The sequence below is a fragment of the Electrona antarctica genome, assembly GCF_951216825.1.
Source record: "Electrona antarctica genome assembly, chromosome: 8".
Taxonomy (NCBI): domain Eukaryota; kingdom Metazoa; phylum Chordata; class Actinopteri; order Myctophiformes; family Myctophidae; genus Electrona; species Electrona antarctica.
Genome location: NC_136789.1, coordinates 30239148 through 30266453, shown reverse-complemented (window position 1 = coordinate 30266453; position 27306 = coordinate 30239148). Strand labels below are relative to the sequence as shown.

Genomic DNA, 27306 nt, shown 5'->3' with positions numbered 1-27306 from the left:
ACATGCTATAAGTCTGTTTCAAATGCTATATAAGTCTAAGGGGTGCTGTCTAAGGGGGTAGGGTAAGTGCTATGGGCCATGATGGAGTCTGAAAAGGTGGGTTTTCAGACTACGGCGGAAGATCGGGAGTGATGCTGCAGTTCTTTATCCAAGGCGCTTTACATAGATTCACCCATTCACTCATACACCGATGGCGGTGGAAACCATGCAAGGCACCAACCAGCACATCAGGAGCAATTAGGGGTTCAGTGTCTTGCTCAAGGACACTTCGACACTAACTCTGGGGGAGCCCAGGTTCGAACTGGCAACCTTGCGGTTGCCATCCAGCCACTCTACCCCTGAGCCACCGCCGCCCCTAAAAATAAAACGAGGAGTATGTGCGGAAGGTGCAAGTATAGCTTCAGGGATATATAGGCAGCCTGCAGGGCCCTTCGTTTGCATTTAGAATTATGGCTTATCATGACTTGTATCAGCCAGATGTGTTTGCGCACTGTAATGAGATCACTTGAAGTTGCTTATTTTAGGCCAAGTAGACAACGAAGGCCATTCGTTGAACACACAATCCCGGCCGGTCCGTGTCTCTACACAGCAATGAATATGAGACGTGTACATTCCCGGCCGGTCCGTGTCTCTACACAGCAATGAATATGAGACGTGTATCTATCATGGTCTGGAGGTGGTCGCATATGTTAACCCATTTTGACCTGAGATTAGATTCTAAAAATGTCTTCTACATCCTGACAGTTTTCTGAAAGAAGCTATGTTTCTATGTCAGTCGTTCTTCGATTTTTCAAAAATAGCAGACCTACAAGCTCGTAGCGCGCCACTCGGTGGCGCGCTATGAGCTTGTAGATCTGCTATTTTTCAATAGCTAAAGCATAACATAATGCTAACACCAAAAGGGGTTCCCGCCACAAATGGGTTTTAAATAACAAATACGTTCCAATGTTTCTGCTCTCCATTGAGTCAGTGGTGGAAAGTATAAGTATAAGTAAGTACATTTACGTAATAAGTGTTTGTGCAATTTTTAGGTACTTGTACTTTACTTGAGTAGGTCTATTTAAAACTTCTACTTTACTACTACATTTCAGAGGCAAATATTGTACTTTTACTCCACAACTATTACTTGAACATTTTAGTTACTTTGTAGATTTGGAATTGGATTACAAAATATACATTAACCACTTCAGGCTCTTCAGCCCTATATTGACCATTTGAAAATAGCTGATCTACAAGCTCACAATGCGTCGCGATGCGACGCATTGTGAGCTTGTAGATCGGCTATTTTCATAATTTTGTTTAGGTCTATACATTTGAAAACTTGACATGGGACATTCTGCATAATGAGTGCTTTCTACTTTTACTGTACTTAAAGTACATTTTGATAGGCCTACCAATACTTGTATTGAATTGAATTCTGAACTTGTACTTGTAACGAAGTAGTTCTAATACATTTTGCAGAATTACAGTACATTTCAAGCACAACTCCATACAAAAACTGTTCACATGTGGACGACACCATAAAGCATTACACTTGTTTACAATAGGGTCCACCGTTTTCAATTAATCAGTGTTTTAAACTTGAAATACTGAGGAGTTGAAAACTAGTGGATGTCCTTATTATTATTGGTCGCTAGAGGGCAGCAGTGCTACCGCCTCGACTAAAAGTGTCTCGACACAGTCGCTCTTGAATGGAAGCAGGGCCGTGTCTTTGGTTTCCAACATGGCGGCGCCCTGTGCGGTGTGTAAACCTTAGGTGTAAACTAAGACATGTCAGTGTAGCCGTTAAAAACGCCATAAATATGCTTAAATAACAGGCGGTTTCGCTGAAGCTGTGTGTATTAAATAGTGATAGACAGTAAATACTTGACTCGCTTATATACTGTTGTTGTAAAAATAAACAAGATGGCTTTCACACTAGCAGCGACGCTGAGGACATCGGCCTGCATCTTCTCCAAGGCGATGGTCGTCTCTGCTGCCCGACATGGAAACAAGGCGTCACATCATGTCAGAACGGGTCAGTTCATACAGCCAGGGTTTCTTTGAGTTTAAACTATGAATTTATGTATGTTTAATCATGTGTGAGAGGTTGTCTTCGGCTCCGTATCTGTTGACGTAGCGATGCTGCTGTCCTCACACTAGATACGTTGAACTGCTGCATGGTTGTTCGTCTGGAAGCTGATCGCATGTCCATGTAAACAATGTAAAACAAAGGCTCTTTTCTCGAAATCTATCTGTGGAACGCCCTACCAACAGTCATTAAGACATGCGAATCCCTTGACTCCTTCAAAACCGCTCTCAAAGGTCACCTACGGACGGCTGCAATTCGAAACTGGCCCCCGTAAAATCTGAATCCCCCCCCCCCTCACCACCCACCCCTTTTCCCCCTCACTGTATATGTTTATTTTCCATTTTGACTTTTGACAGAAAGTATCTCATAACATGTCTACGGGGGATTTTTATAAAAAACAAGCTCGGCAGATTGAAAGAGGATAATTCAAGCTTGGACTACAGCTGCAATGTTGGTGAGTTTAACGTCGTTTAAGACCAGCAGATCGCAAACGCAATATGATGAGTGGGGAGTCAATGGAGGGTATTGCAACTCTATATTCATCCCATTGTAAAAAAAATATAGAGTTGCAAATTGCGGCTAAGTTAACACAGTTTTTGTATTGAGTTGTGCTTGGAATGTACTGTAATTCTGCAAACTGTTAATACATATTTCAATCAATCAATCAATTGATTGATTGGAGTATTTAGTATGCAGCAGAATGGTATACATTTCAAACTAATGCCCAACTCGTTACAAAAACTGTTACTTACGACAGGTCCACCATAGCTAATGTCCACCATTTTCAATTCATCAGAATTCATCAGCATGAGATTGATTAAATCAACCAGTCAGATATGTTTTATAATTTATTATTATTATTGCGACTATTGCAATATTATTGCCCCCATATATGGTGCCCAGGTCTTGTGACATCATGTGACATCATCAGGGATGGAGTCATAGTAGATGTGTCACAATTAAGCCCATATATGGAGATCCATGATGTCATCAGTATTGGTTAGCAACTCTACATCTGACCTCAAACCCTTAGATCTCCATATATGGATATCCATATGTTGATCCTTCCCCATCCTTCCTTCCTCTTCGATGTCTCCCTTCTGACTGATACCTGTCCATTCAAACTTTAGACGGGCCTGCCCCAAAGTCTGACAGGCCTGAAAATCAGGCCCGGCCCTCATCAAACCCTGTACACTCACGAGAATGTCCCTTAGATCTCCATATATGGAGCTGACCTCATCAAACCCTAGTGTACACTCAAGACATGCTCCTTATATGGCCAGTACAGAATTCATTCCATGTTGATCTGACCCCCCCATGCCAAAGCGCCAGCGCTCGCCCAGCAGTCTGCTGTGAACGAGGCGGATGCGTGCACGTCTGTCTGTCTGTCTGTCTGTCTGCCTGCCTGCCTGCCTGTCTGTCTGTCTGTCTGTCTGTCTGTCTGTCTCTCTGTCTGATTGCATGCCTGCCTGTTTGCCTTGTCTCTTTATAAATGTGTCTGCCAGCTTCATATGTGAATTAAAGACAACCGTTTACGCTATCCAGCCTTCATCAGTGACCGATAGCCGAAACGTTTGCCTTTAATTTAACTCACTATGCAAGAATAAAAACTAAAGCAATTCTTGGTGTGTGCGACCCATCACACCGTTCTTTCTATTGCATGATTTGACCGGGTGACGCACCACGAGTCGGAGTGCGGTGGTCACAAAGAAAAGTTATTTGCCGGCTTCCATATTGCATGAACAGGCAAGGCAGTAAAACCACTGCTCTGTCTGCTGGCAATGAAGTGAGGTGGTGTTGATGCATTTCTCTCTTTTTCTTTTTCCAGGATCTGTCGCCTGCAGCCCTGGAGGGAGGAACGCTTTTAGCTTCACTCCTGCCTGCTTTATTACATCAGATGCGTTTCTGAAAAGACTGGCCACAGATAAAGCTGCCGAGGCAGAGGCAGATGGCAGCCTTCATCAGTACCAAGTCTCGGTTCCAGCTGACAGCGGTGAGCAGCAGCCCCACTGGCTCAGTGGTTTCAGCCCCACTGGCTCAGTGGTTTCAGCCCCACTGGCTCAGTGGTTTCAGCCCCACTGGCTCAGTGTTTTCAGCCCCACTGGCTCAGTGGTTTCAGCCCCACTGGCTCAGTGGTTTCAGCTACAACTGGCTCAGTGGTTTCAGCGACAACAATTCATGTGAACATCGATAAAACCCGGGGGCATTACCAAAATGCTTAACCCAATTCTGGGCGGGAACCCCATTTAGTGTTTTAACTAAGCATTATGTTCTACTTTAGCTATTGAAAAATAGCAGATCTACAAGCTCATAGCGCGCCACCGAGTGGCGCGCTACGAGCTTGTAGGTCTGCTATTTTTGAAAAATCGTAAAAATGCGGCACAAATCTTTGAATATATATTCTTTCAGATCGAACTTTTTTTTAAATTTCGACGTCAGGCCTACATTAAACTCAAACCAACCTACTGGCACTCCCCTTTTGTACGCAATATTTAGTTCTCACTTACGTGCATGTGCGTGTTGGCGTATAATGATTTCTTGAATTTGTGTCATCATTATTTTTCTCAGGCGAACAACTATCTCTTTTACTGAGACATCCAAATCAGCCCGAGGACTCAAAGATTTTGAGAGTGGCCGTAATAGGTGCCCCAAACGCAGGGAAGTCAACGTTGTCCAACCAGCTCCTTGGCAGAAAGGTTAGTCCACGTTGTCCAACCAGCTCCTTGGCAGAAAGGTTAGTCCACGTTGTCCAACCAGCTCCTTGGCAGAAAGGTTAGTCCACGTTGTCCAACCAGCTCCTTGGCAGAAAGGTTAGTCCACGTTGTCCAACCAGCTCCTTGGCAGAAAGGTTAGTCCACGTTGTCCAACCAGCTCCTTGGCAGAAAGGTTAGTCCACGTTGTCCAACCAGCTCCTTGGCAGAAAGGTTAGTCCACGTTGTCCAACCAGCTCCTTGGCAGAAAGGTTAGTCCACGTTGTCCAACCAGCTCCTTGGCAGAAAGGTTAGTCCACGTTGTCCAACCAGCTCCTTGGCAGAAAGGTTAGTCCACGTTGTCCAACCAGCTCCTTGGCAGAAAGGTTAGTCCACGTTGTCCAACCAGCTCCTTGGCAGAAAGGTTAGTCCACGTTGTCCAACCAGCTCCTTGGCAGAAAGGTTAGTCCACGTTGTCCAACCAGCTCCTTGGCAGAAAGGTTAGTCCACGTTGTCCAACCAGCTCCTTGGCAGAAAGGTTAGTCCACGTTGTCCAACCAGCTCCTTGGCAGAAAGGTTAGCACTTCAACGTACAAATAATATTTTGGCTTCATTTGAGTCAATGTTCCTAGCCTCAACGACCTTGCAGGCGTATACAAGGCTAAAATGATGTCATTTAGATGTCAGGACGCAATTCTGACGGAGCATTAGTCCGACATGCGGGAACAACTCGACTCGACTAGCGCTCGAACAAGCACTGCTCCCGTGCTTGTGGTTATAGTAAGAGAAATCTATGAAAATCTGGGAACTAAATCGTTACAAGAAATTTCTTCACCAATGTGTTTCTAAAGGTGTCTAATAACATGTACTAAAAGTTTGAAATTCAACTCCCGTGGGAAATTGAGTTATTAGCATAATATGTGACCATACCCATAACATCCTATATAAGGCAAAAAAGTCCAAATTTCATCATTCTTTAGGTAGCATGTGACATATGAAACTAGGGGGTTTTCATGATTCTGAATCCATTCCAAGCATTAGTTTTGCACAAAAAACACTCCTTGGGAGGAAAATGGCCTCACAAACGTGATGAGGTCAGCACATTTGGTCAAGTGGATATGGCCTAATTTAGCCCAAGGAGTGTTTTTTGTGCAAAACTAATGCTTGGAATGGATTCAGAATCATGAAAACCCCCTAGTTTCATATGTCACATGCTACTTAAAGAATGATGAAATCTTGACTTTTTTGCCTTATATAGGATGTTAAGGGTATGGTCACATATTATGCTAATAACTCAATTTCCCACAGGAGTTGAATTTCAAACTTTTAGTATATGTTATTAGACACCTTTAGAAACACATTGGTGAAGAAATTTCTTGGTAATGATTTAGTTCCCAGATTGGTCAAATACCTGATAAAATGCCCTTACTATTATGGTTATGTTAGGGATAGAGGTAGGTTGTCGGTCTAATGACCGTCGGACCAAAACACGTGTTGGAACTTAGTGCGGCACCCCGCCCTCACACACCTCGGCTGATACCGACAACAAGCCTCTCTGACTAACTTATTATGTAGCATTCTATAGAGCGTTGCAGTCCCGCCCCCTCGAGAGACCCGGAAAAGAAATCCCTGTTCATTTTCCTCATAGACTTTTCAGAAAGTATTTATTTAAAGACGTTTACGCACAAAGAGTTGACAAAGCCAACTCTTGTCGTGATAAATCATGACAATAGAGCACCGAAGTCTGACGTCACTTTCAGTAGAGGGCACCAACACACAGGTTCATGTATTTTTGTTGAGTGGCGTAAACCACTCAACAAAGTGCAGAAAAAATGAGCATGGTTGCTATGTTCACCCTGTTCACCCGGGTGTGATTTCATTACGTCAGACATGATTTCATTACGTCAGACAGGCTATATAAGACCTTACACCACTTAGTTCACACGGGTGTGATTTTTTTATTTGCATTGAAATCTCCATAGGGCGATTTTAGGTCGCTTCATATAAGAACTGTGTTTGAAAAATAAACCGACCACCCCGGCCTTTCTGTCAGGGGAGTGGCTGTGTGTCGTTAATGATGTCCATTCATATTTGATACAGCCAGTTTCTGGAGAAAATGGAATTAATGTGGCCGCAAAAGCCTTGAAACTACATATGAAGGCAATGTCGCTGCTAATATACGTCACGCCCAGCTGTCAACACATTGCGTTCCTGAGATTCCTTGTTGACGTAAGCTCAGCTGGTGGTGACTCGACTCATACTAACCACGAAACATTAAATATCAATAAAATAAAAATAAAAGTAATTGACATTCAGTTTCTGTTGTGCGACGGGCAGATGCAGCCACCCCCCCTACCCGGAAATGTAGTCTCTGGGTTGTTTGACTCGTTTCTAACGCTTATTTTGTTACTCTTTGGGTATATTTGTACATTTCCACCTTCAGTCGATGCTTCATATCCATATGAGTGAAAAGGCCGGGTGTTCTTTATGAGGCGATTTAAAATCTCCCTATGGAGATTAAAATGCAAATAAAAAGTACATGAACCTGTGGACTGACGCCCTCTACTGACAGTGACATCAGGACTTCGGTGCTCTATAAACACAATGTTTTGGGACAAACAAAGAATTAGAAAGTAGAAAAAAACGGCAGGTTACAACACTTTTTTTTGTTGTTTTTCTACTTTTTAATTATTTGTTTGGTCCAAAATATTGTGTTTGTTGTCATGATTTGTCACTTGAGTTGGCTTCGTACGACGCTTACGGTCTTTAAATAAATACTTTTTGAAATGTCTATGGGGAAAATGCATTGGGATCCATTTCCTGGGCCTGGTGTCGTCATGAAAGGGGGCGGGACTGCGACGCTCTAGTCCAGGGGTTCTCAACCTTTTTGGCCGGGGACCCCCGGAAATGCCTTGGCCATGCCCCCCCCCCCCCCCCCCCTCCCCCCCTCCCCACCACCAATACAAACTGACTTAAAAAATAATAGAGAAAATATATCATAAATGAATACTAGTCTGAAACCAGATATAATCATTAAGGAAAGTTTATGCATGTACTAAGTGTACTATGTAAACACTTAATTAATTTCCATTTTCCAGCCATTCAGTTGCAAAAAAAAAAACATTTCTTTTTTTTGGGAAAATAATTTGGGGACCCCCCAAAATAATTTGGCGACCCCCCCCAAGGGGTCGCGACCCACCGGTTGAGAACCCCTGCTCTAGTCTATAGTGTATACTTGTAGTTTTATTGTACAGATATTCTACTGTATACAGATGTTACAGTAGCTTCTTGGCTTACTTATGATCCTTGATGACTATTTCTATGTATTTGATGTATTACCATGTGTTGTTGTTGTTGCTTACTGTAAATTGATCTGGGTTAAGAGCGTCTGCTAAATGCCTAAATTGTTCTTTGGGGCCATTTTCACATTCTAACGGCCCTAATCCTTTCATACAGGTGTTTGCTGTGTCGAAGAAAGTGCACACTACACGCTCACGGGCTCTTGGTGTGCTAACGGAGGACGCTACACAGATAGTAAGCAGGATTTTATTTCCTATTTTATTCCTCTGATGTTTAACCCATTTAGACCTGACGTTGAAATAAAAAAAAAGTCTTCTGAAAGAATATTTGTGCCCCATTTTCACGATTTTTCAAAAATAGCAGACCTACAAGCTCGTAGCGCGCCACTCGGTGGCGCGCTATGAGCTTGTAGATCTGCTATTTTTCAATAGCTAAAGTATAACACAATGCTTAGTTAAAACACCAAAAGGGGTTCCCGTCTAGAATGGGATAATAAGTTGATGGTTACAAAAATCTCATTCAATGCTACTTTTTGACCGTAGATTTTACTGGACACTCCTGGTTTGACCACTCCATCAAAAGTCAAAAGGTAATGTCTCACATTTATTGTTTTGGTTGGTCTTCAAGCAGTGATAATATTAGAGAATGTACGAAAAGTTTAGATAGATGCTAGTTATGCTATGCAGATATCTTGGTTATAACGTATTTGTTCACATAATGTGTTATATAGATTTATTTTTGCTTGCTGGCAAATGCCCAAGAATGTTATTAATAAATTGTTTTCTCTGCGTTCTACTTACAGTAAATGGTGCATTTATATAGTGCTTTTATCCAAGGCGCTTTACATAGATTGTGCATTACATTCACACATTCACACACCGATGGCGGAGGAAACCATGCAAGGCACCAACCTGCACATTGGGAGCAATTAGGGGGTTCGGTGTCTTGCTCAAGGACACTTTGACACTAACCCTGGGGGAGCCCACAGGGATCTGTCCGCTCTACCCCTGAGCCACTGCCGCCCCCTAGTGGCCGCTCTACCCCTGAGCCACTGCCGCCCCCTAGTGGCCGCTCTACCCCTGAGCCACTGCCGCCCCCTAGTGGCCGCTCTACTCCTGAGCCACTGCCGCCCCCTAGTGGCCGCTCTACCCCTGAGCCACTGCCGCCCCCTAGTGGCCGCTCTACCCCTGAGCCACTGCCGCCCCCTAGTGGCCGCTCTACCCCTGAGCCACTGCCGCCCCCTAGTGGCCGCTCTACCCCTGAGCCACTGCCGCCCCCTAGTAGCCACTCTACCCCTGAGCCACTGCCGCCCCCTAGTGGCCGCTCTACCCCTGAGCCACTGCCGCCCCCTAGTGGCCGCTCTACCCCTGAGCCACTGCCGCCCCCTAGTGGCCGCTCTACTCCTGAGCCACTGCCGCCCCCTAGTGGCCGCTCTACCCCTGAGCCACTGCCGCCCACTTCACGCCATTCACTCTCTCTGGATACGAGCGTCTGCTAAATGGCTAAATAGTTTTTGTCAAATAGGTTTTTTATTGAGAACAGATTATAAATTGTTACACAAACATTGTGATATGAAATACATTTTCCTTTTATAGAAAACAAAAAATGGAAGAAAAAAGACAAAAAATAAAAAGAAAACCCTCAACCCTCCCACCCATACTGCTCAGTGACACCGCATACTATAGAATAAACCCTCAACCCTCCCACCCATACTGCTCAGTGACACCGCATACTATAGAATAAACCCTCAACCCTCCCACCCATACTGCTCAGTGACACCACATACTATAGAATAAACCCTCAACCCTCCCACCCATACTGCTCAGTGACACCGCATACTATAGAATAAACCCTCAACCCTCCCACCCATACTGCTCAGTGACACCGCATACTATAGAATAAACCCTCAACCCTCCCACCCATACTGCTCAGTGACACCACATACTATAGAATAAACCCTCAACCCTCCCACCCATACTGCTCAGTGACACCGCATACTATAGAATAAAATAGTACGATGATAAAAAGCTCACGGAAAACATCTGAAAAGAAAATGTCGTACAGTCAACCATATCAGTGGTATCCTGTCTATTAATTGTTTGTACTCAGGTAATGGACATTGGGGGCAGCCAAACCTTATCAAACTGTCTCTCCCTGTTTCTCAGGAAGTACCTTATTCTCTCAAGATGAAGTGTACTAGTCATTTCATTTAGCCAATGCTTAAATGTAGGAGCCTCCTCCTTTTTCCAGTGTGTCAAAATTAGTTTTTTTTGTGCTGTAATCAGACCGTATGAGAAGAGTTGTTTCTGTGCTCTCGTCAACATGGAGTCTGACAAACCCAGAATAATTAGAAATGGCTAAATTGTAATGATATTTTCCTTCTGTCTTCCCAGACACGGGTTGGAGAGGTCCCTGCTTGTGGATCCCTGGACCACGGTCAAAGAAGCTGACTTCAGTAAAAAATAAATAATACCTTACTACATATAATCTGGTTCAGTGGTTCCCAAAGTGGGGTCCGGGGACCCCCAGGGGTCCTTGAGGGAGTTCCAGGGGGTCCGGGACCCCCAAGGGTCCTTGAGGGAGTTCCAGGGGGTCCCCAGCTAAATGATAGTTTGGAAAATGGGCCCTTATGTGTCTGTAACTCTGAGAGTGTACAAATTAAATGGGGGTGACCCATAGCCTATTGCATATCAAACTGAGGGTCCTTGAAATTAAAATGGTTGAGAATCACTGCTAGAGCCGTAAAAATGTTCTCTTATGGGGGGGGTCCCTGGCACATCTTTTCAAATGGGGGTTCGCAGGATAATTGCTGTCGATTTGGGGGTCCTTGACATCTAGTTATAGGCTAAATGTCGTTTTCAATGGTAATCTACAGGTATATGAGGTTTAAAACATGCAAAAGGGATCCTCTGAGTTCGTAACGTTTGGTGTTTCTTACCAGTGGTGGTGATGGTGGACGTGGCAGAGAGGTTGAGATACAGCGCGCTGGACTTCGAGGTCCTCAGATGCCTGGCTCAGCACGCTGACATCCCAGCAGTCCTCGTACTCAATAAGGTATGGTTTAGACTTTCACTTCAGGCCAAGAAATTCACTCCATTACTTTTTATAATATACGTATTAGAAAAAGTATATATATTTTTTGTAACATTTGACATCACTCTTATGTATGTTTGATCTACAAGATTGTGTTAAAAAAAAAAGAAGCAAAAAAGTATATTACTACCATGAACCCATTTAGGACTGATGCCCATTCTAAAAATGCCTTATAAATCCTGACTGAAGTTTTCTGAATAAATTCTAATATTTATTCAAGAAATTACAGAAATGTAAATGATTACATTCACACATTCATACACCGATGGCGGAGGAAACCATGCAAGGCACCGACCTGCACATCGGGAGCAATTAGGGGGTTCAGCGACAGAGTCTTGCTCAAGGACACTTCGACACTAACTCTGTGGGAGCCCACAGGGATCGAACTGAGAACCTCACGGTTCCCATCTGGCCACTCCACCCCTGAGCCACTGCCGCCCCCTAGTGGCCGCTCTACCCCTGAGCTACTGCCGCCCACTTCACACCATTTAGTCTCGTCTGCTAAGTGCGCTTCTACATAGTGATCATCACATCATCTTCTACATGATGATCATCACATCATCTTCTACATAGTGATCATCACATCATCTTCTACATGGTGATCATCACATCATCTTCTACATAGTGATCATCACATCATCTTCTACATAGTGATCATCACATCATCTTCTACATAGTGATCATCACATCATCTTCTACATAGTGATCATCACATCATCTTCTACATGGTGATCATCACATCATCTTCTACATAGTGATCATCACATCATCTTCTACATAGTGATCATCACATCATCTTCTACATAGTGATCATCACATCATCTTCTACATAGTGATCATCACATCATCTTCTACATAGTGATCATCACATCATCTTCTACATAGTGATCATCACATCATCTTCTACATAGTGATCATCACATCATCTTCTACATAGTGATCATCACATCATCTTCTACATAGTGATCATCACATCATCTTCTACATAGTGATCATCACATCATCTTCTACATAGTGATCATCACATCATCTTCTACATAGTGATCATCACATCATCTTCTACATAGTGATCATCACAGATGGAGTTCTGGGTTAACTCTTACCATATTTCCTCTCTCAAGGTGGATCTGCTGAAAAGCAAGATGAGGTTGTTGCAAATCACAGAAGAGCTGACGTGCGGAGTGGTGGGCGGACACAGGCTGAAGGTCAAGCGGAAAAAGATGGCGGAAAAGAGGCCGAGGACGACGACGACGACGTCGTGGGACGACGACGCGCCTAGTCCGGAGTTGCCCCTGGACGAGGATGACGATACCGAGCCTGGCGGGGGCAGCAGGGCTGCCGAGGGCCGGCCGCCGCCCGGCGCGCTGCTCAGCGCAGAGCGGCTGAAGGCTCTGAGCACGCAGCGGGGCTGGAACGGCTTCAAGGACGTCTTCATGCTGTCCTCGCTGGACCGGGAGGACGTCTCAAGGTTCAAGGTTTGCCTCGTTCCATTGCCTCAAGTGCACTTACTCAAATACTGTGATTACTGTGAGTTTTTCCCAATTTCCAATACTTGTACTCCACTACATCTCAGATAGCCTGGCATGGCCCAATTATTTTTCCTGTAGCAGATTTGTCTGGTCTCCAGGCTACATCTCGTTGGCAAACATTTTACATTTACTCCACTACAATTATTTGAAAAGTTACTTAATTTGATAATAATTTTTGATTATTATCACACTTCAGCCCTATATACGTTTCGGCCATTTGAAAATAGCCGATCTACAAGCTCACAATGCGACGCATTGATTGCTTTATAGATCAGGAGATTATTTCATGAATGTATCTGACCTGTTGGATGTTCATGCTTGACAATCGAATGAAAAGTGTGTTGAGCAATATATATTAAGATGTTATTTGACCCCTCTAGACTAGAGGTACCTGGTCTCTGCTGCGCGGCCCGGGGCCTGGCAGTACCACAGTGACATAATGTTGTTGTTATTTATTTGACCCCTCTACTAGAGGTACCTGGTCGCTGCTGCTCATGGCCCGGGGCCTGGCAGTACCACAGTGACATAATGTTGTTGTTTGACCCCTCTAGTCTAGAGGTACCTGGTCGCTGCTGCTCATGACCCGGGACCTGGCAGTACCACAGTGACATACTGTTGTTGTTTGACCCCTCTAGAGGCCCGGGGCCTGGCAGTACCACAGTGACATAATGTTATTTGACCCCTCTAGAGGTACCTGGCAGTACCACAGTGACATAATGTTATTTGACCCCTCTAGAGGTACCTGGCAGTACCACAGTGACATAATGTTATTTGACCCCTCTAGAGGTACCTCGTGGCTGCAGCGCGGCCCGGGGACTGGCAGTACCACAGTGACGTTCTGACGGACCAAAGCCCCGAGGACGTCTGCACCAGCATCATCAGAGAGAAGCTTCTGGAACATCTGCACCAGGAGGTTCCCTACACCATGAAACAGGTCAGTGACAATGTTAACATCTGCCCCAGGAGGTTCCCTACACCATGAAACAGGTCAGTGACAATGTTAACATCTGCCCCAGGAGGTTCCCTACACCATGAAACAGGTCAGTGACAATGTTAACATCTGCCCCAGGAGGTTCCCTACACCATGAAACAGGTCAGTGACAATGTTAACATCTGCCCCAGGAGGTTCCCTACACCATGAAACAGGTCAGTGACAATGTTAACATCTGCCCCAGGAGGTTCCCTACACCATGAAACAGGTCAGTGACAATGTTAACATCTGCCCTAGGAGGTTCCCTACACCATGAAACAGGTCAATGTTAACTACATCTGCCCCAGGAGGTTCCCTACACCATGAAACAGGTCAATGTTAACACTACATCTGCCCCAGGAGGTTCCCTACACCATGAAACAGGTCAATGACAATGTTAACACTTTTATGTCCCGGACCTTTTCAAAAAATGGCTCTAGAGTGCCCAGCAGATGAGGCAGATTTTACTCTGAAAAGCCCCGCATTCCATTTCCCCCCCAAAACAGTTTGAAAGAATCCCCAAAAAGCATGATTAAGGCTCATAGCCGAAACACGTAAGGAAATGTGAGTTCTTTGTGCTTCCATTTATTAAATGTTTTGGATGTTTTGGATGTATTGGATGTATTGATGATGACTGTTTATTTCTTTATTTTTTAACGTAACAATTCCTCCTTTAGTAACGCTTATCCTTGAAGCATACTTTAATCCCCTCTTACATCTGTTATTATTTTCCAATAATAATGTACAATAACGTTACCACAAACTTCCATGGTGGAATACTATATTAAACGTTTTAAGGAAGGAGGAGAGACCTGCACACCGCCACTTGCTGGTTCAAGAAGTTTATTTTGATAAGAGTCGTAGCAACGTTTCGGCCTTTCGGCCTTCTTCATGCCAAAACGTTGCTACGACTCTTATCAAAATAAACTTCTTGAACCAGCAAGTGACGGTGTGCGGGTCTCTCCTCCTTCTCTAAAACGTTTGCTGCTCTGCCAGGACCTATACGCACCTGCTATAAAATTGAACCGGGTGTGCGGAAGTCATCTCTCGGAATACTATATTAACAAGCACAATGTCTTTGTCCTCAGTCCGTTGACCTCTGGCAAGATGGAGCAAATGGGGAGCTGATTATAGCTGTGAAGCTCTACGTCATGAAAGACACTCACATGGTAAGTGGATTCACATAATCTAATTGTCACTGTCTGTATATATACACAAGGTAAATAAGCCTAATTTATGCGTCGCCGCACACCAGCGTTACTGGCCGAACATTAATGTTGAAATGGCCGACTTTCACTTCCGGTTCAAGCCATCCGCTAGCTATTTGGTGACGGCTGGCACTGCTCAACGACCCCATCTCCTGGCCAAATAGTAGTACTGGCATGGAAACTGTTAACATGAGAATGTTTGAGAACGACTGACATAGAAACATGGGGTTTTTCAGAAAACTGAAAAATGTAGAAGACATTTGTCGAATCGTTCCCTTGTCAAAATGGGTTAAGCGTTTATTATTACAGGCTGTAATTATGCTGCCACAGATGACACCTGCAATACATGTACTTCTGATATTCATTAGCAATTTCACACGCATGCACGAACACACACACGAACACACACACACGCGCACGCGCGTGCGTCGAATGTTCTATTCTATAAAAACTTTTTATAGAATAGAACATTCGGCGCACGCGCGTGCGTCGAATGTTCTATTCTATAAAAACTTTTTATAGAATAGAACATTCGACGCACGCGCGTCGAAGCTAGTGGTGCGCTACGAGCTTGTAGATCTGCTATTTTTCAATAGCTAAAGAAAGTATAACATAATGCTTAGTTTAAAAACACCAAAAAGGAGTTCCCGTCCAGAATTAGTTAATTTCCCTTTCCCACGTCGTCCAACAGAAAATGGTGATTGGACCAGCCGGCCAAATGGTGGCGCGGATGTCCCGCGAGGCCGAAGACGACCTGAGCAGGGTGTTCCTGAGAGACGTGAAGCTGAGTCTCTCCGTCAAGTTGAAGCAGTGAGGAGGATGGATGGATGGATGGATGGAGGTAATGCCTTAGTCTAAGGCCTGACTCACACATTTCAATCTAGCATACAACATTGATGCATGCTAGATGCATGAGACTTGTTTACTGATGCAAGCTCGCAATGCATTTCCAATGGAAGTCACATGGTTTGACACAACATTTGTGTTGTACGGCTTTCGGCTGTGTTTCGACTGCCCCCCCCCACCCCCTCATACAACACAAATGTTGTGTCAAACCATGTGACTCCCATTGGAAATGAATTGTGAGCTTGCATCAGTCAATAAGTCTCATGCATCAGCCATACATCAATCTGTTGCGAAGGTGTGAGTCAGGCCAAAGTCTGAAGAAAGAAGAAGGAACAAATCCCCTTGCGGACTTGAATTATTATTAATTCTCTGCGACGACAGACTTTTGGAGGAGTAAAACTATGGATTAGCATCTCATGCTAGTATCCAACATGGTTTATCTGGGGCCTCTCAGGGGGCTTTTTTCTTGGCGGGAAGCCTTGTGCTAACAACATGGACTGTAGATAACTGAAGTGGAACCTGCCGTGTCATGTATAATATACACCGTCCAGGCTAAAGCCTATACTTCATAGTAAGACGTGTTGCTCGACGAAGATAAGCAACATCATGCCGTGCAGCCAAGCATAAATTATGGCAAAATGTCCTCCACTCACTCTCTCTCTCGCTGCACTTTAAGTCACTTAACTTCCATTGCCAAGTACTGCCCTGCCATCCCTTCATCAAGTCTCGCTTTTTCTTTTGTTTTGTTTCCTTGCTTTTTCTCCACGGTTACTCTGCCTCGCCTCACAAAGCCTGGCTCTGCCCCCGAGGACTGGGTTGTCTCCCTAATGGAAGGCAAAGTGGAGCACCGCTAACCCACAGCGCTGAAATGGGTCAGATAATGGTGATTAGATTCATCCCTCTGCCCAATGCTTTAGCTCAGTGCTTAAGTTACTAACTATCCAGGCCATCTTCATGAATATCCAGTTAGTGGCCCTAAAGCAAGAGAGAGAGAGAGAGAGAGAGAGAGAGGCTGGGCTTGGAGTGGGTCTCTCTCTGCAGCCAACGGCTGCTGCCCTGTGATTAGACTGGCGGTTGCACGGCAAAGATCACCACTCAGACAAGCCAACCGCTGCCATAACCTACCCTACTGTAGGTCAGGGGTTCTCAACGTTTTTGGCCGGAGAGGGACCCCCGGAGATGCTTTGGCAATGTCTCAGGACCCCCGCCCCGCCCCCGCCACCCTCCCGACCCCCAATATAAATTGACCGCTACAATAACCATAATAATAGCGAAAATACATCATAAATAAATACTGAAACCAGATACACATTTGGGAAGGTGTATGTATGTACTATGTGTACTATATGTAAGCTCTTCATTTCCATTTTCCAGCCATTCAGTTGCTATTTTTTTTTTTTTAAATAATTTGGCGACCCCCCTGAGGGGTCGCGACTCGCGACCCGCGGGTTGAGAACCCCTGCTGTAGGTTGTCATGACTAAGGAAGGTATGTGGAGCAGCACAACACACACACACACACGATGATCTTGACAAAGTACACTTGGAATGTCCGAAATGATACAATTCAATTAAATTCATAGGAGCTTTATTGGCATGAGAAAACATACGTTTACATTGCCAAAGCGGTGTCACAATATAATAAAAACAGTTGAAAATGGGGAAAGTATATACTGTACAGTTGGAGGCAGTGTTTGTATAATGACAAATTATTGTTTGTTTTTGGAACAATATACTTTATTTACATGTCAATCAAGTGCACGTTATTTTACAAAATATTCAATAAAAAGAAATACAGTTGGACAAACGTTTCTGATTGTATTCCAGTTTCATGATTTTTACAATTTTGGCATTTATCCCTTCTATCCAGAGCTCCTTACAAAGTGTAAGAGGATTAAAACTAAAGGCATTTACTTAGCATCTAAATAGCATACTTGGCATCTGTCTACATTCATACTGCATACATCTATTCAACCCATTCAGGCCTGACCTCGGAATTTAAAAAGAAATCTTCTAAATCCTCCAGTTTTCTGAAATAAATATTTTCACGATTTAAAAAAAATAGCAGACCTACAAGCTCGTAGCGCGCCACTCGGTGGCGCGCTATGAGCTTGTAGATCTGCTATTTTTCAATAGCTAAAGCATAACGTAATGCTAACACCAAAAGGGGTTCCCGCCCAAAATGGGTTAAATATCATACAGAGAATAATTTAATAATTGAGCAGTTGAGACGAATAACCATCTAAGTCCATAGTACTAATGATCCATAATGTATAAATCATGGATAATTATATGGGGTCAGGACAAAAATACCTTTTCGGCAGAGGGGTCAGAAAAAATATGGACTTATAGATGGTTCTTCATCTCAACTGCTCAATTAACCAACATAGATCTGGATAACACATAACTAGCATCGATATCTGCTGTAAATAGGCAAATATTCAGTATATTAGGATATAAAAACAATTCAAAAGTATGTCTTGATGTTCATTTAGCAGCAAAACGATCAATACATTGGGTTATTTTCCATCATGTGGTCGGTCGGTGGGTCCCAGATGATGATATTGAGTCAAGGCCATAGAACCCTTACCATTGCTCAAAACTCAGTAATGGTAACGGTTTGATTGCCCTGCCCTGTTCTGGTCACTGTGTGGTCAGCCTGGTCACTGTGGTCAGCCTGGTCACTGTGTGGTCAGCGGAGCGGAGACGAATAACCATCTAAGTCCATACTAATGATCCATAATGTATAAATCATGGATGATTATATGGGGTCAGGACAAAAATACCTTTTCGGGGGAGGGGTCAGAATAAAATATGGACTTATAGATGGTTCTTCATCTCAACTGCTCAATTAACCAACAACGATCTGGATAACACATAACTAGCATCTATATCTGCTGTAAATAGGCAAATATTCAGTATATTAGGATATAAAAACAATTCAAAAGTGATGTTCATTTAGCAGCAAATCAATCGATACATTGGGTTATTTTCCATCACGTGGTCGGTCTGTCGGTCGGTCGGTGGGTCCCAGATGATGATGTTGAGTCAAGGCCATAGAACCCTTACCATTACTCAAAAACTCAGTAATGGTAACGGTTTGATTGCCCTGCTCTGCCCTGCTCTGGTCACTGTGTGGTCAGCCTGGTCACTGTGTGGTCAGCCTGGTCACTGTGTGGTCAGCGGAGCGAAGGACGAATGAAACCCTGGATAGTACATCATCTATACTGTAGTGTCTCTATAATGAACTTACAGTATATGATGATATCCTCTCCAGGGCACAAGATCAACATTCACTGCTCCGTTCCGCCGTACATTATCCTGTAAGACCAAGACACAACAAAATAAGCATGTATTTTTTCGCCATGCCAACACATTGTCAAGAATCCCTGGTTAATACGTGTAAAATAATTAACTTAAATTACTAAATTATATGTGAAGCTTTGAATGTTTTCAGGGTTGGAATGGAAGGAGCATGCAAACGGAGGTCTTCCAATGAACTGCTCTTTGGTCCAGTTTGATACCGTGAGAGACCAGTTAGGCCTCACGCCTTTAGAAAAGCAACTGGATCACTGGTCCTACCATGAGAGACCAGTTAGGCCTCACGCCTTTAGAAAAGCAACTGGATCACTGGTCCTACCATGAGAGACCAGTTAGGCCTCACGCCTTTAGAAAAGCAACTGGATCACTGGTCCTACCATGAGAGACCAGTTAGGCCTCACGCCTTTAGAAAAGCAACTGGATCACTGGTACTACCATGAGAGACCAGTTAGGCCTCACGCCTTTAGAAAAGCAGCTGGATCACTGGTCCTACATTTAGCTTTTATTATAATTTCTAACACATTTTCAAAAAAACATTCCCCCCCCAAAAATCTAAAAGTTTTCATGAAACCCATTTTGGACTGAGGCCGATTCTAAAACTCCTTCTATATCCTGGCCTAAGTTTTCTGAAAGACTTCACATTTTTATATATATATCAAAACTTTTACATTTTTGAATACTGTACAATACTGTACAGAACCCCAAAAGGGGTTCCCGCCCAGAATGGGTTACCAAATTAAATGATTTTATTTTTCAAGTAATTCCTTGAATAAGTAAAAGAAAAGTCTTAAGAAATTCCATAAATTAGAAAACAAATGTTTAAGAAGTAGCGGGAAATAGTTGATCTACAAGCTCACAACGCGCTGTGAGCTTGTAGATCTGCTATTTTCCCAGGGACCCAAACTTACAAAAATGTAATTATTATTAATTATGATTCAACCACTTAAGCACAATTTAATAATGATATTAGCCAATCTACAAGCTCACAATGTGTCGCTATGAGCTTGTAGATCTATTTTCACTATTTTTGTTTGTTTTTATATATATCTGGAATACTTTTGAAAGATGTTTGAACTTCTTAAAATAAATGTGGAATATATTTTACTACAAAAATATGAAAGTAAAATAAGTAAATAAAATAAAATAAATACATTTATTTATGAATTTATTTATTTTAATAAAATAAAAAAATAAATACAAAAATGTTTTTTATACAATATCTGGAATACTTTTGAAAGATGTTTGAACTTCTTAAAATAAATTTGGAATATATTTGACTACAAAAATATGAAAAGAATTGTAGGAAATGCTAAAAAAGAAAAAAAGAAGTGTGACCCATTTGAGAAACACGTGAGTCCACTCACCTCTGGCTGGTGTTCTTTAGGCTGGGTGGGTGATGGAATGATGCAGCTTTGGCTTTTACCATATTTGTTCCCCCTCCTCTCTCTCTTCTGGACTGGACTGGATATGCGGTCCATGCGGTCCACCACTCGGCACGCTCTCCTGGACTGGACATGCATCCATCCGTGCATGCATGCGGTCCACCATACAGCAGCACACTCCTCGCAGCTGACCCAAACGGTACCGTAGCTCCAGAGGCTTTGAGTTGACACTTTAAAGCCTCCACCAGCGGCTCATTAGCATAACGGAGATGACATCTGGGGTTTGGCCCTTAAGGAGGAACCAGGGTTGAACTCTTCTTATCTTCTCCTAACCCGGCTGCCTCCCCCTCCCCCCCTCCCCTCCCCTGTCCACAGATTGTCCTCCACGCCCCTCTCACACCCCATGCAGTGAATTACACTTTTATTTATCCCATTCTGGATGGGGAACCTCTTTTTGGTGTTTTTAAGCATTATGTTTATACTTTAGCTATTGAAAAATAGCAGATCTACTAGCTCTTTTTTTTTTAAATCGTGAAAATGTGCCTCAAATCTTTGAATATATATTATTACAGACATTTTAACTCAAATCTTTGCTTCTGGGTTGGGGTCCCGGGAACAACATATTTTCAGATGGGGGGGGCGAGGGCATGATATTACATATACATTTTCATGTATTTGACATGAAATATTGAGCACCACTGATACAGAAACATACGGCTTTTCTGTTGTTTCCAGAGATTCCACTCAGCATATTTTATCCCAATCTTTTACCTTTTACCTGAGGACGCATATTTATATACAAGCTTGTATATCTGCTATTTTTGATAAATCGTGAAAATGCCCAAAAAAAAGACCAATTACATATAATTTCCGGGGGCCTTGACATGAAATAGTTTGAGAACCACATAGAAACCTTGGTTTTTCAGAAAACTGTCATGATTTAGAAGACATTTTTGTAGAATCTGGTAGAATCAGAATCTATGTATGATTATGTTCTTCCAGGGACAACTAACTAAGCTAATAATAGCTCATTTAAGTTTACTGTAAATGATCGAGCATATGAAATATTTGAAGATGCAAGAACCATTTAGGCACTCTCGGTGAAGATTCTTTAACCCATTCAGGACATATTTTCAGATGGCACCACTGACACAGAAACATAGGTTTTTCAGAAAACAAAACAAAAATTAGAATCCTGTAATGATATTGTTGAATGAACGAACGAACGAATGAATGAATGAATGAATGAATAGTTTATTTCGGTGCTCTACATTTACATGGTAAGTTTCATCATTTGCATTTAAGTTTTTACAAAGAGGTGGCACCGAAAAGGTCTAGGCTGAAGCCGAAGCATATTTTTGCCTAGCCTTTTTTAAGAAGAGAAACAAAATACAAAGTTAATACAAAGAAAAGAAACAAAATACAAAGGAAACAGAACAAATAACTAAAGCATTTTTTTAGAACTTAAGTCTTTTTAAAACTTGTGATAATAATCTTATGTTAATGTTTAATAATGATAATAATAATGATCTTATGATAATGTTTTATATCTATCTAATACCCTACTTTTAAATAGCTTTTTAAATTTGATAGGTGATGTGCATAGCTTTAGTTCATGCACATCACTGCACATGTTTGTACGTACGTGCAGGGTGACGCACTGACGCTCTGAGGACGGTGCGAGGCAGGGTGACGCACTGACACCCTGGCTCTGAGGACGGTGCACTGACGCCCTGGCTCTGAGGACGGTGCACTGACGCCCTGGCTCTGAGGACGGTGCGAGGCAGGGTGACGCACTGACACCCTGGCTCTGAGGACGGTGCACTGACGCCCTGGCTCTGAGGACGGTGCACTGACGCCCTGGCTCTGAGGACGGTGCGAGGCAGGGTGACGCACTGACGCCCTGGCTCTGAGGACGGTGCACTGACGCCTGGCTCTGAGGACGGTGCACTGACGCCCTCGCTCTGAGGACGGTGCACTGACGCCCTGGCTCTGAGGACGGTGCACTGACGCCCTGGCTCTGAGGACTGTGCGAGGCAGGGTGACGCACTGACGCCCTCGCTCTGAGGACGGTGCACTGACGCCCTGGCTCTGAGGACGGTGCACTGATGCCCTGGCTCTGAGGACGGTGCGCTGACGCCCTCGCTCTGAGGACGGTGCACTGACGCCCTCGCTCTGAGGACGGTGCACTGACGCCCTGGCTCTTAGGATGGTGCACTGACCCCCTGGCTCTGAGTACAGTGCACTGACGCCCTGGCTCTGAGGACGGTGCACTGACGCCCTGGCTCTGAGGACGGTGCACTGACGCCCTCGCTCTGAGGACGGTGCACTGACGCCCTGGCTCTGAGGACGGTGCACTGACGCCCTGGCTCTGAGGACGGTGCGAGGCAGGGTGACTCACTGACACCCTGGCTCTGAGGACGGTGCGAGGCAGGGTGACGCACTGACACCCTGGCTCTGAGGACGGTGCACTGACGCCCTGGCTCTGAGGACGGTGCACTGACGCCCTGGCTCTGAGGACGGTGCAAGGCAGGGTGACTCACTGACACCCTGGCTCTGAGGACGGTGCGAGGCAGGGTGACGCACTGACACCCTGGCTCTGAGGACGGTGCACTGACGCCCTGGCTCTGAGGACGGTGCACTGACGCCCTGGCTCTGAGGACGGTGCGAGGCAGGGTGACTCACTGACACCCTGGCTCTGAGGACGGTGCACTGACGCCCTCACTCTGAGGACGGTGCGAGCTGGGACAGCCTGTTACTGGTAGAACGTAACAAAGTACATTTACTTAAGTACTGTACTGTATGTAAGTACAATTTTGAGGTACTTTACCTTAGTATTTCCAATTGCCCGTACTTTTACTTTAGTTAGTTACTTTGTAGATTTAAATTTAGATTAGAAATCAACCACATCAACCCTATATACATTTTGGCCATTTGAAAATAGCAGATGTACAAGCTCACAATGCGTCGCATCGCACGTCGCATTGTGAGCTTGCACACATTTTAGATTGAATAGATGTTGCACATATTTTGAACTTGTGACATGGGACATTCTGCAATATGAGTACTTTTACTTTTAGTGCTTTAAGTAGCCTACATTTTGATGCCGATACTTTTGTACTTTCACTCGAGTACATTTTGAGTACGGGGCTTCTACTTGTAGCAGAGTACATCTACTGTACATTGCAGTATTTATAGTTTTACTTAAGTAAAACATTTGAATACTTTTTCCACCACTGGTGACGCCCTCGCTCTGTGAGGACAGTGCGATCTGGGACAGCCTGTTATCGTTACCATGGTAACGTACTCCCCTGGTTGGGTGGGGCGGGGGGGGTCTGTTGGGGGTGTGATCATCGGTCTGGCTGTCCTCACAGATAACGATGGCGGCAGCCAGGCCTATCTAAGTCTGACATGCAGGGCAACCGGCGGCCCGGGGGCCACATGCGGCCCCCCCACCTTCACTTAATGTGGCCCTGCAGGTTAGATATCGGAATACTGACATTATTGATTTTTCAGCTGTTAGATTTCCAAACGAGCCGCTTGTCCAATGGATTTGTATTTAGTTCATAAAGTTAACATAACTATAATTAAAGGCATTTGGCAATAGAAAAAAAAAGAAAAAAAAACACATCAGGATATTAAAAAATAGCAAAGAAAAATAATTCAGGATTTCAATTCAAATAATAGCAGAAATAGCTGATCTACAAGCACAAAACACATCGCAGTGCGGCGCGTTTTGAGCTTGTATAGGTCGACTATTTTTGCTACGACGGTAATATGCAATGTGGCAACATAGTGGCCTTCTCCATGGTCAACGTTGCCCACCCCTGATAAGTGACGTGGGTTCCCTCCAACCCTTTATCGGTTATGGAAATGCCTGTCCCCTCTGTCCCTTCTCTATGCATTCGCAATTGCATTCAAAGATAAGATGATTTTTTGTTTTGGCTTCATTATAAGTCCATTTTGGGGCGGGAACTCCTTTTGGTGTTTCAAGCATTCTGTTATACTTTAGCTATTGAAAAATAGCAGATCTACAAGCTCATAGCGCGCCACCGAGTGGCGCGCTATGAGCTTGTAGATCTGTTATTTTTGAAAAATCGTAAAAATGCGGCACAAATCTTTGAATAGGTATATATTCTTTCAGAGCGAATGTTTGTTTTTTTTTCGACGTCAGGCCTAAATGGTTAAGTCAAGTCGAGGCAAAATCCCTAACTGTGCAACCTTAGCTCAGTGCTTCCCAAACTTCTTCATGTCAAGGACCCCCAAATTGACACTAACCAGCCCCACGGACCCCCCCATTAGAAAATATATGCCAGGGACCCCCCATAAGAGAAGGACCCCCAGTTTGACATGCATTAGTCTACGGACCCCCATTTAATGGCATTTCAATCTCTGGGACCCCCAAATTATAGTGTAAAATCATTGTTAATTTAACTCTGAGAGTGTTAATGGAACCAAATGGACCTGTTACGGTCCATTTGGTTCCATTTGTACACTCTCAGAGTTACAGACCCATAAGGGTCGTTTAGCTGGGGACCCCCTGCAACTCCCTCAAGGACCCCTGGGGGTCCCCGGACCCCACTTTGGGAACCACTGGCTTAGCTGATGTAACTTGAGAAACCAGTTTGATTACAGTGCCTATGCACTTTTCCACATTTTGTTTTGTTACAGCGTTATTCAAAAATGGATTCATTCACTTTTCTTTGCTCAGAATTCTACACTAAATGTTGCATAATAATAATAATAATAATAATAATAATCTTTATTTATAGAGCACCTTTCATGACACGAGTGCAGCGCAAAGTGCTTTACAAGACAAATAAAGTACAACGTATATAAAACTAAAAATATCAAACAGTCAAGGCACAATCAAAGTACAAAAAATGCCAAAAACAACATCACAAAAGAATGCTAAAACATCAACCAACATCATAATCAGGGTCACAATCAGAGCAAGATCAGTGAAAGCATATAGCAGGGGTTCTCAACGTTTTTTGGCCGGGGACCCCCGAAAATGCTTTGGCAACGTCTCGGGACCCCCGCCCCGCCCCCTCCCGACCCCCAATATAAATTGACTGCTACAATAACCTTAAACAATTTTGGGCGGGAACCCCTTTTGGTGTTTTAAGCATTGTTATAATTTAGCTATTGAAAAATAGCAGATCTACAAGCTCATAGCGCGCCACCGAGTGGCGCGCTATGAGCTTGTAGGTCTGCTATTTTTGAAAAATCGTGAAATTATTTTTTTTTAAAAATATATATATATATATATATTTTTTTTTTGAAAATAATTTGGGGAACCCCTAAAATAATTTGGCGACCCCCCGAGGGGTCGCGACCCACGGGTTGAGAACCCCTGGCATATAGGACAGAGGCGTGATGAAAAAGACATAAAAAGACAATGAAAAAGGTAAAACAGTGAGTCAACAAAAACATTAAATCAAAGGACAAATCTAAAGGGGTATTTTAGATTTTTTACAAATATATAAAAAAAAACAACAACACGTGCATATAACTAGAGATGTCCCGATACTGTATCGGTATCGGTAAAAGTATCGGTATCGGCCCTTATTTGTCATATCGGGTCATATCGGTATCGGCAAATATGCCAGTCTAACCACCGATCCGACACTGGGCTAAGGGGTTTGACACTATGGTGTCACTATGGCAGGTAAATAAAATGCTGGGACATGTGGAGTTTGCGTTGGAGTTGCCCAAACTGCAAGTGCACATTTGAGTGAGGAGTCTGCTATAAACACAACACGAGATATATAGCTAGATAGCTATAAAACACATGAGATCACGACACTGGTATCGGTATTCGGTATCGGCTAACACAGAAATTGTGGTATCGGATCGGAAGCGAAAAAAGTGTATCGGGACATCCCTACGCATAGGCATTCACACCCTTTAATGAACACTTTGTTATACACCTCTGGCAGCAATTGGAGACTTTTTTTTCGGGATGATGCTACAACTTGGCAGATGTATTTTGGGACAGACCGCAAGCACGGGAGCAGTGCATTTTCGCCAACCTTAATGCATGTTCGGACTAACGGGACTTCGGATCTATGGGCAGTTCCCCAGATTCTCTCATTGTCTCCACCAGGCCGAAGGCATGGGGAGAGAGTATGTTTTGCACTCCGTCCGTCCGTCCGTCCGTCCGTGTGTCCGTCCTTCCGTCCGTCCGTCCGTGTGTCCGTCTGTGAACAGCTAATCTCCGGCACTGTTAACCCGGTCGATGCCACATTTTGCACACACACTCCCTGGATGCCAACGATGAACCTCTGCCCCAAAATTTCCAGAACGGCCTGTTATAGCGCCACCAGGAGGCCGCTTTGTGCAAAACAAGTTTTTGGACAGTACACCTACATATTTTGTCCAAACATCACGCAAATTGGTACACAGTCTCTCTAGAGCCATTCAACGAAACGGGTCTTTCAGATTTCTCAGACTCCATCCTGATTGGCTAAGATTGGCTTCCAAAGTTCGAAGGAGTGCTCAGTTTCAAACAAAATGCTGCAAATCATGAACACATTGTGTGATTTCCGTGAAATTGCGCACGCACATTCCCACTAGGCCGAGGAAGAAATGCCACGTGAACATTTTAACTCGGCCTCATGGTGGCGCTATAACTGGCCGAAAAGTGTTTTTACCTCCAACTGCACGGATTTGTGGATAACTTTGTATGGCAACTCCTTAGAGGCCAAGGAAAAACCTTTGCCTGGAATTTTTCACATTTGCTCTTTATAGCGCCACCAGGAGGCCGACATATGTAAAACACATTTTCTAATATTACTGAGGCCCACAGTTTCTGCATTAGATCAAAGTGTAGAAGGGAGGGAAACCGATTGTTTTAAATGCTGGCTATTCCAATAAAGTAGAAAACAGGAGGGGG

General features: G+C 43.9%; 1 protein-coding gene across 2 annotated transcripts; it reads left to right on the top strand.

The window, feature by feature from the left end:
* Positions 1-1708: 1708 nt before the first annotated feature.
* On the top strand, positions 1709-17516 carry eral1 (Era-like 12S mitochondrial rRNA chaperone 1). Of its 2 annotated transcripts, XM_079508891.1 has the most exons (12): positions 1709-2017; positions 3900-4064; positions 4640-4767; positions 8218-8295; positions 8604-8650; positions 10455-10516; positions 11003-11115; positions 12276-12629; positions 13468-13617; positions 14742-14822; positions 15553-15702; positions 16014-17516. In XM_079508891.1, exons 1-11 carry the CDS (start codon positions 1906-1908, stop codon positions 15673-15675), a joined length of 1413 nt encoding a protein of 470 aa, XP_079365017.1. In that variant the 5' UTR covers positions 1709-1905; the 3' UTR covers positions 15676-15702; positions 16014-17516. The 2 variants fall into 2 exon arrangements, with proteins under 2 accessions (XP_079365017.1, XP_079365016.1); XM_079508890.1 differs by having other exon boundaries at positions 15553-17516.
* Positions 17517-27306: the final 9790 nt, after the last annotated feature.

Bases quoted from the DNA above. Each gene is read 5' to 3' on its own strand.
- eral1 (XM_079508891.1), top strand. From the start codon at position 1,906: ATGGCTTTCACACTAGCAGCGACGCTGAGGACATCGGCCTGCATCTTC. The intron at 8,296-8,603 runs GTAAGCAGGATT...TTTTGACCGTAG, and splicing joins CGGAGGACGCTACACAGATA to ATTTTACTGGACACTCCTGG. The intron at 14,823-15,552 runs GTAAGTGGATTC...GTCGTCCAACAG, and splicing joins TCATGAAAGACACTCACATG to AAAATGGTGATTGGACCAGC.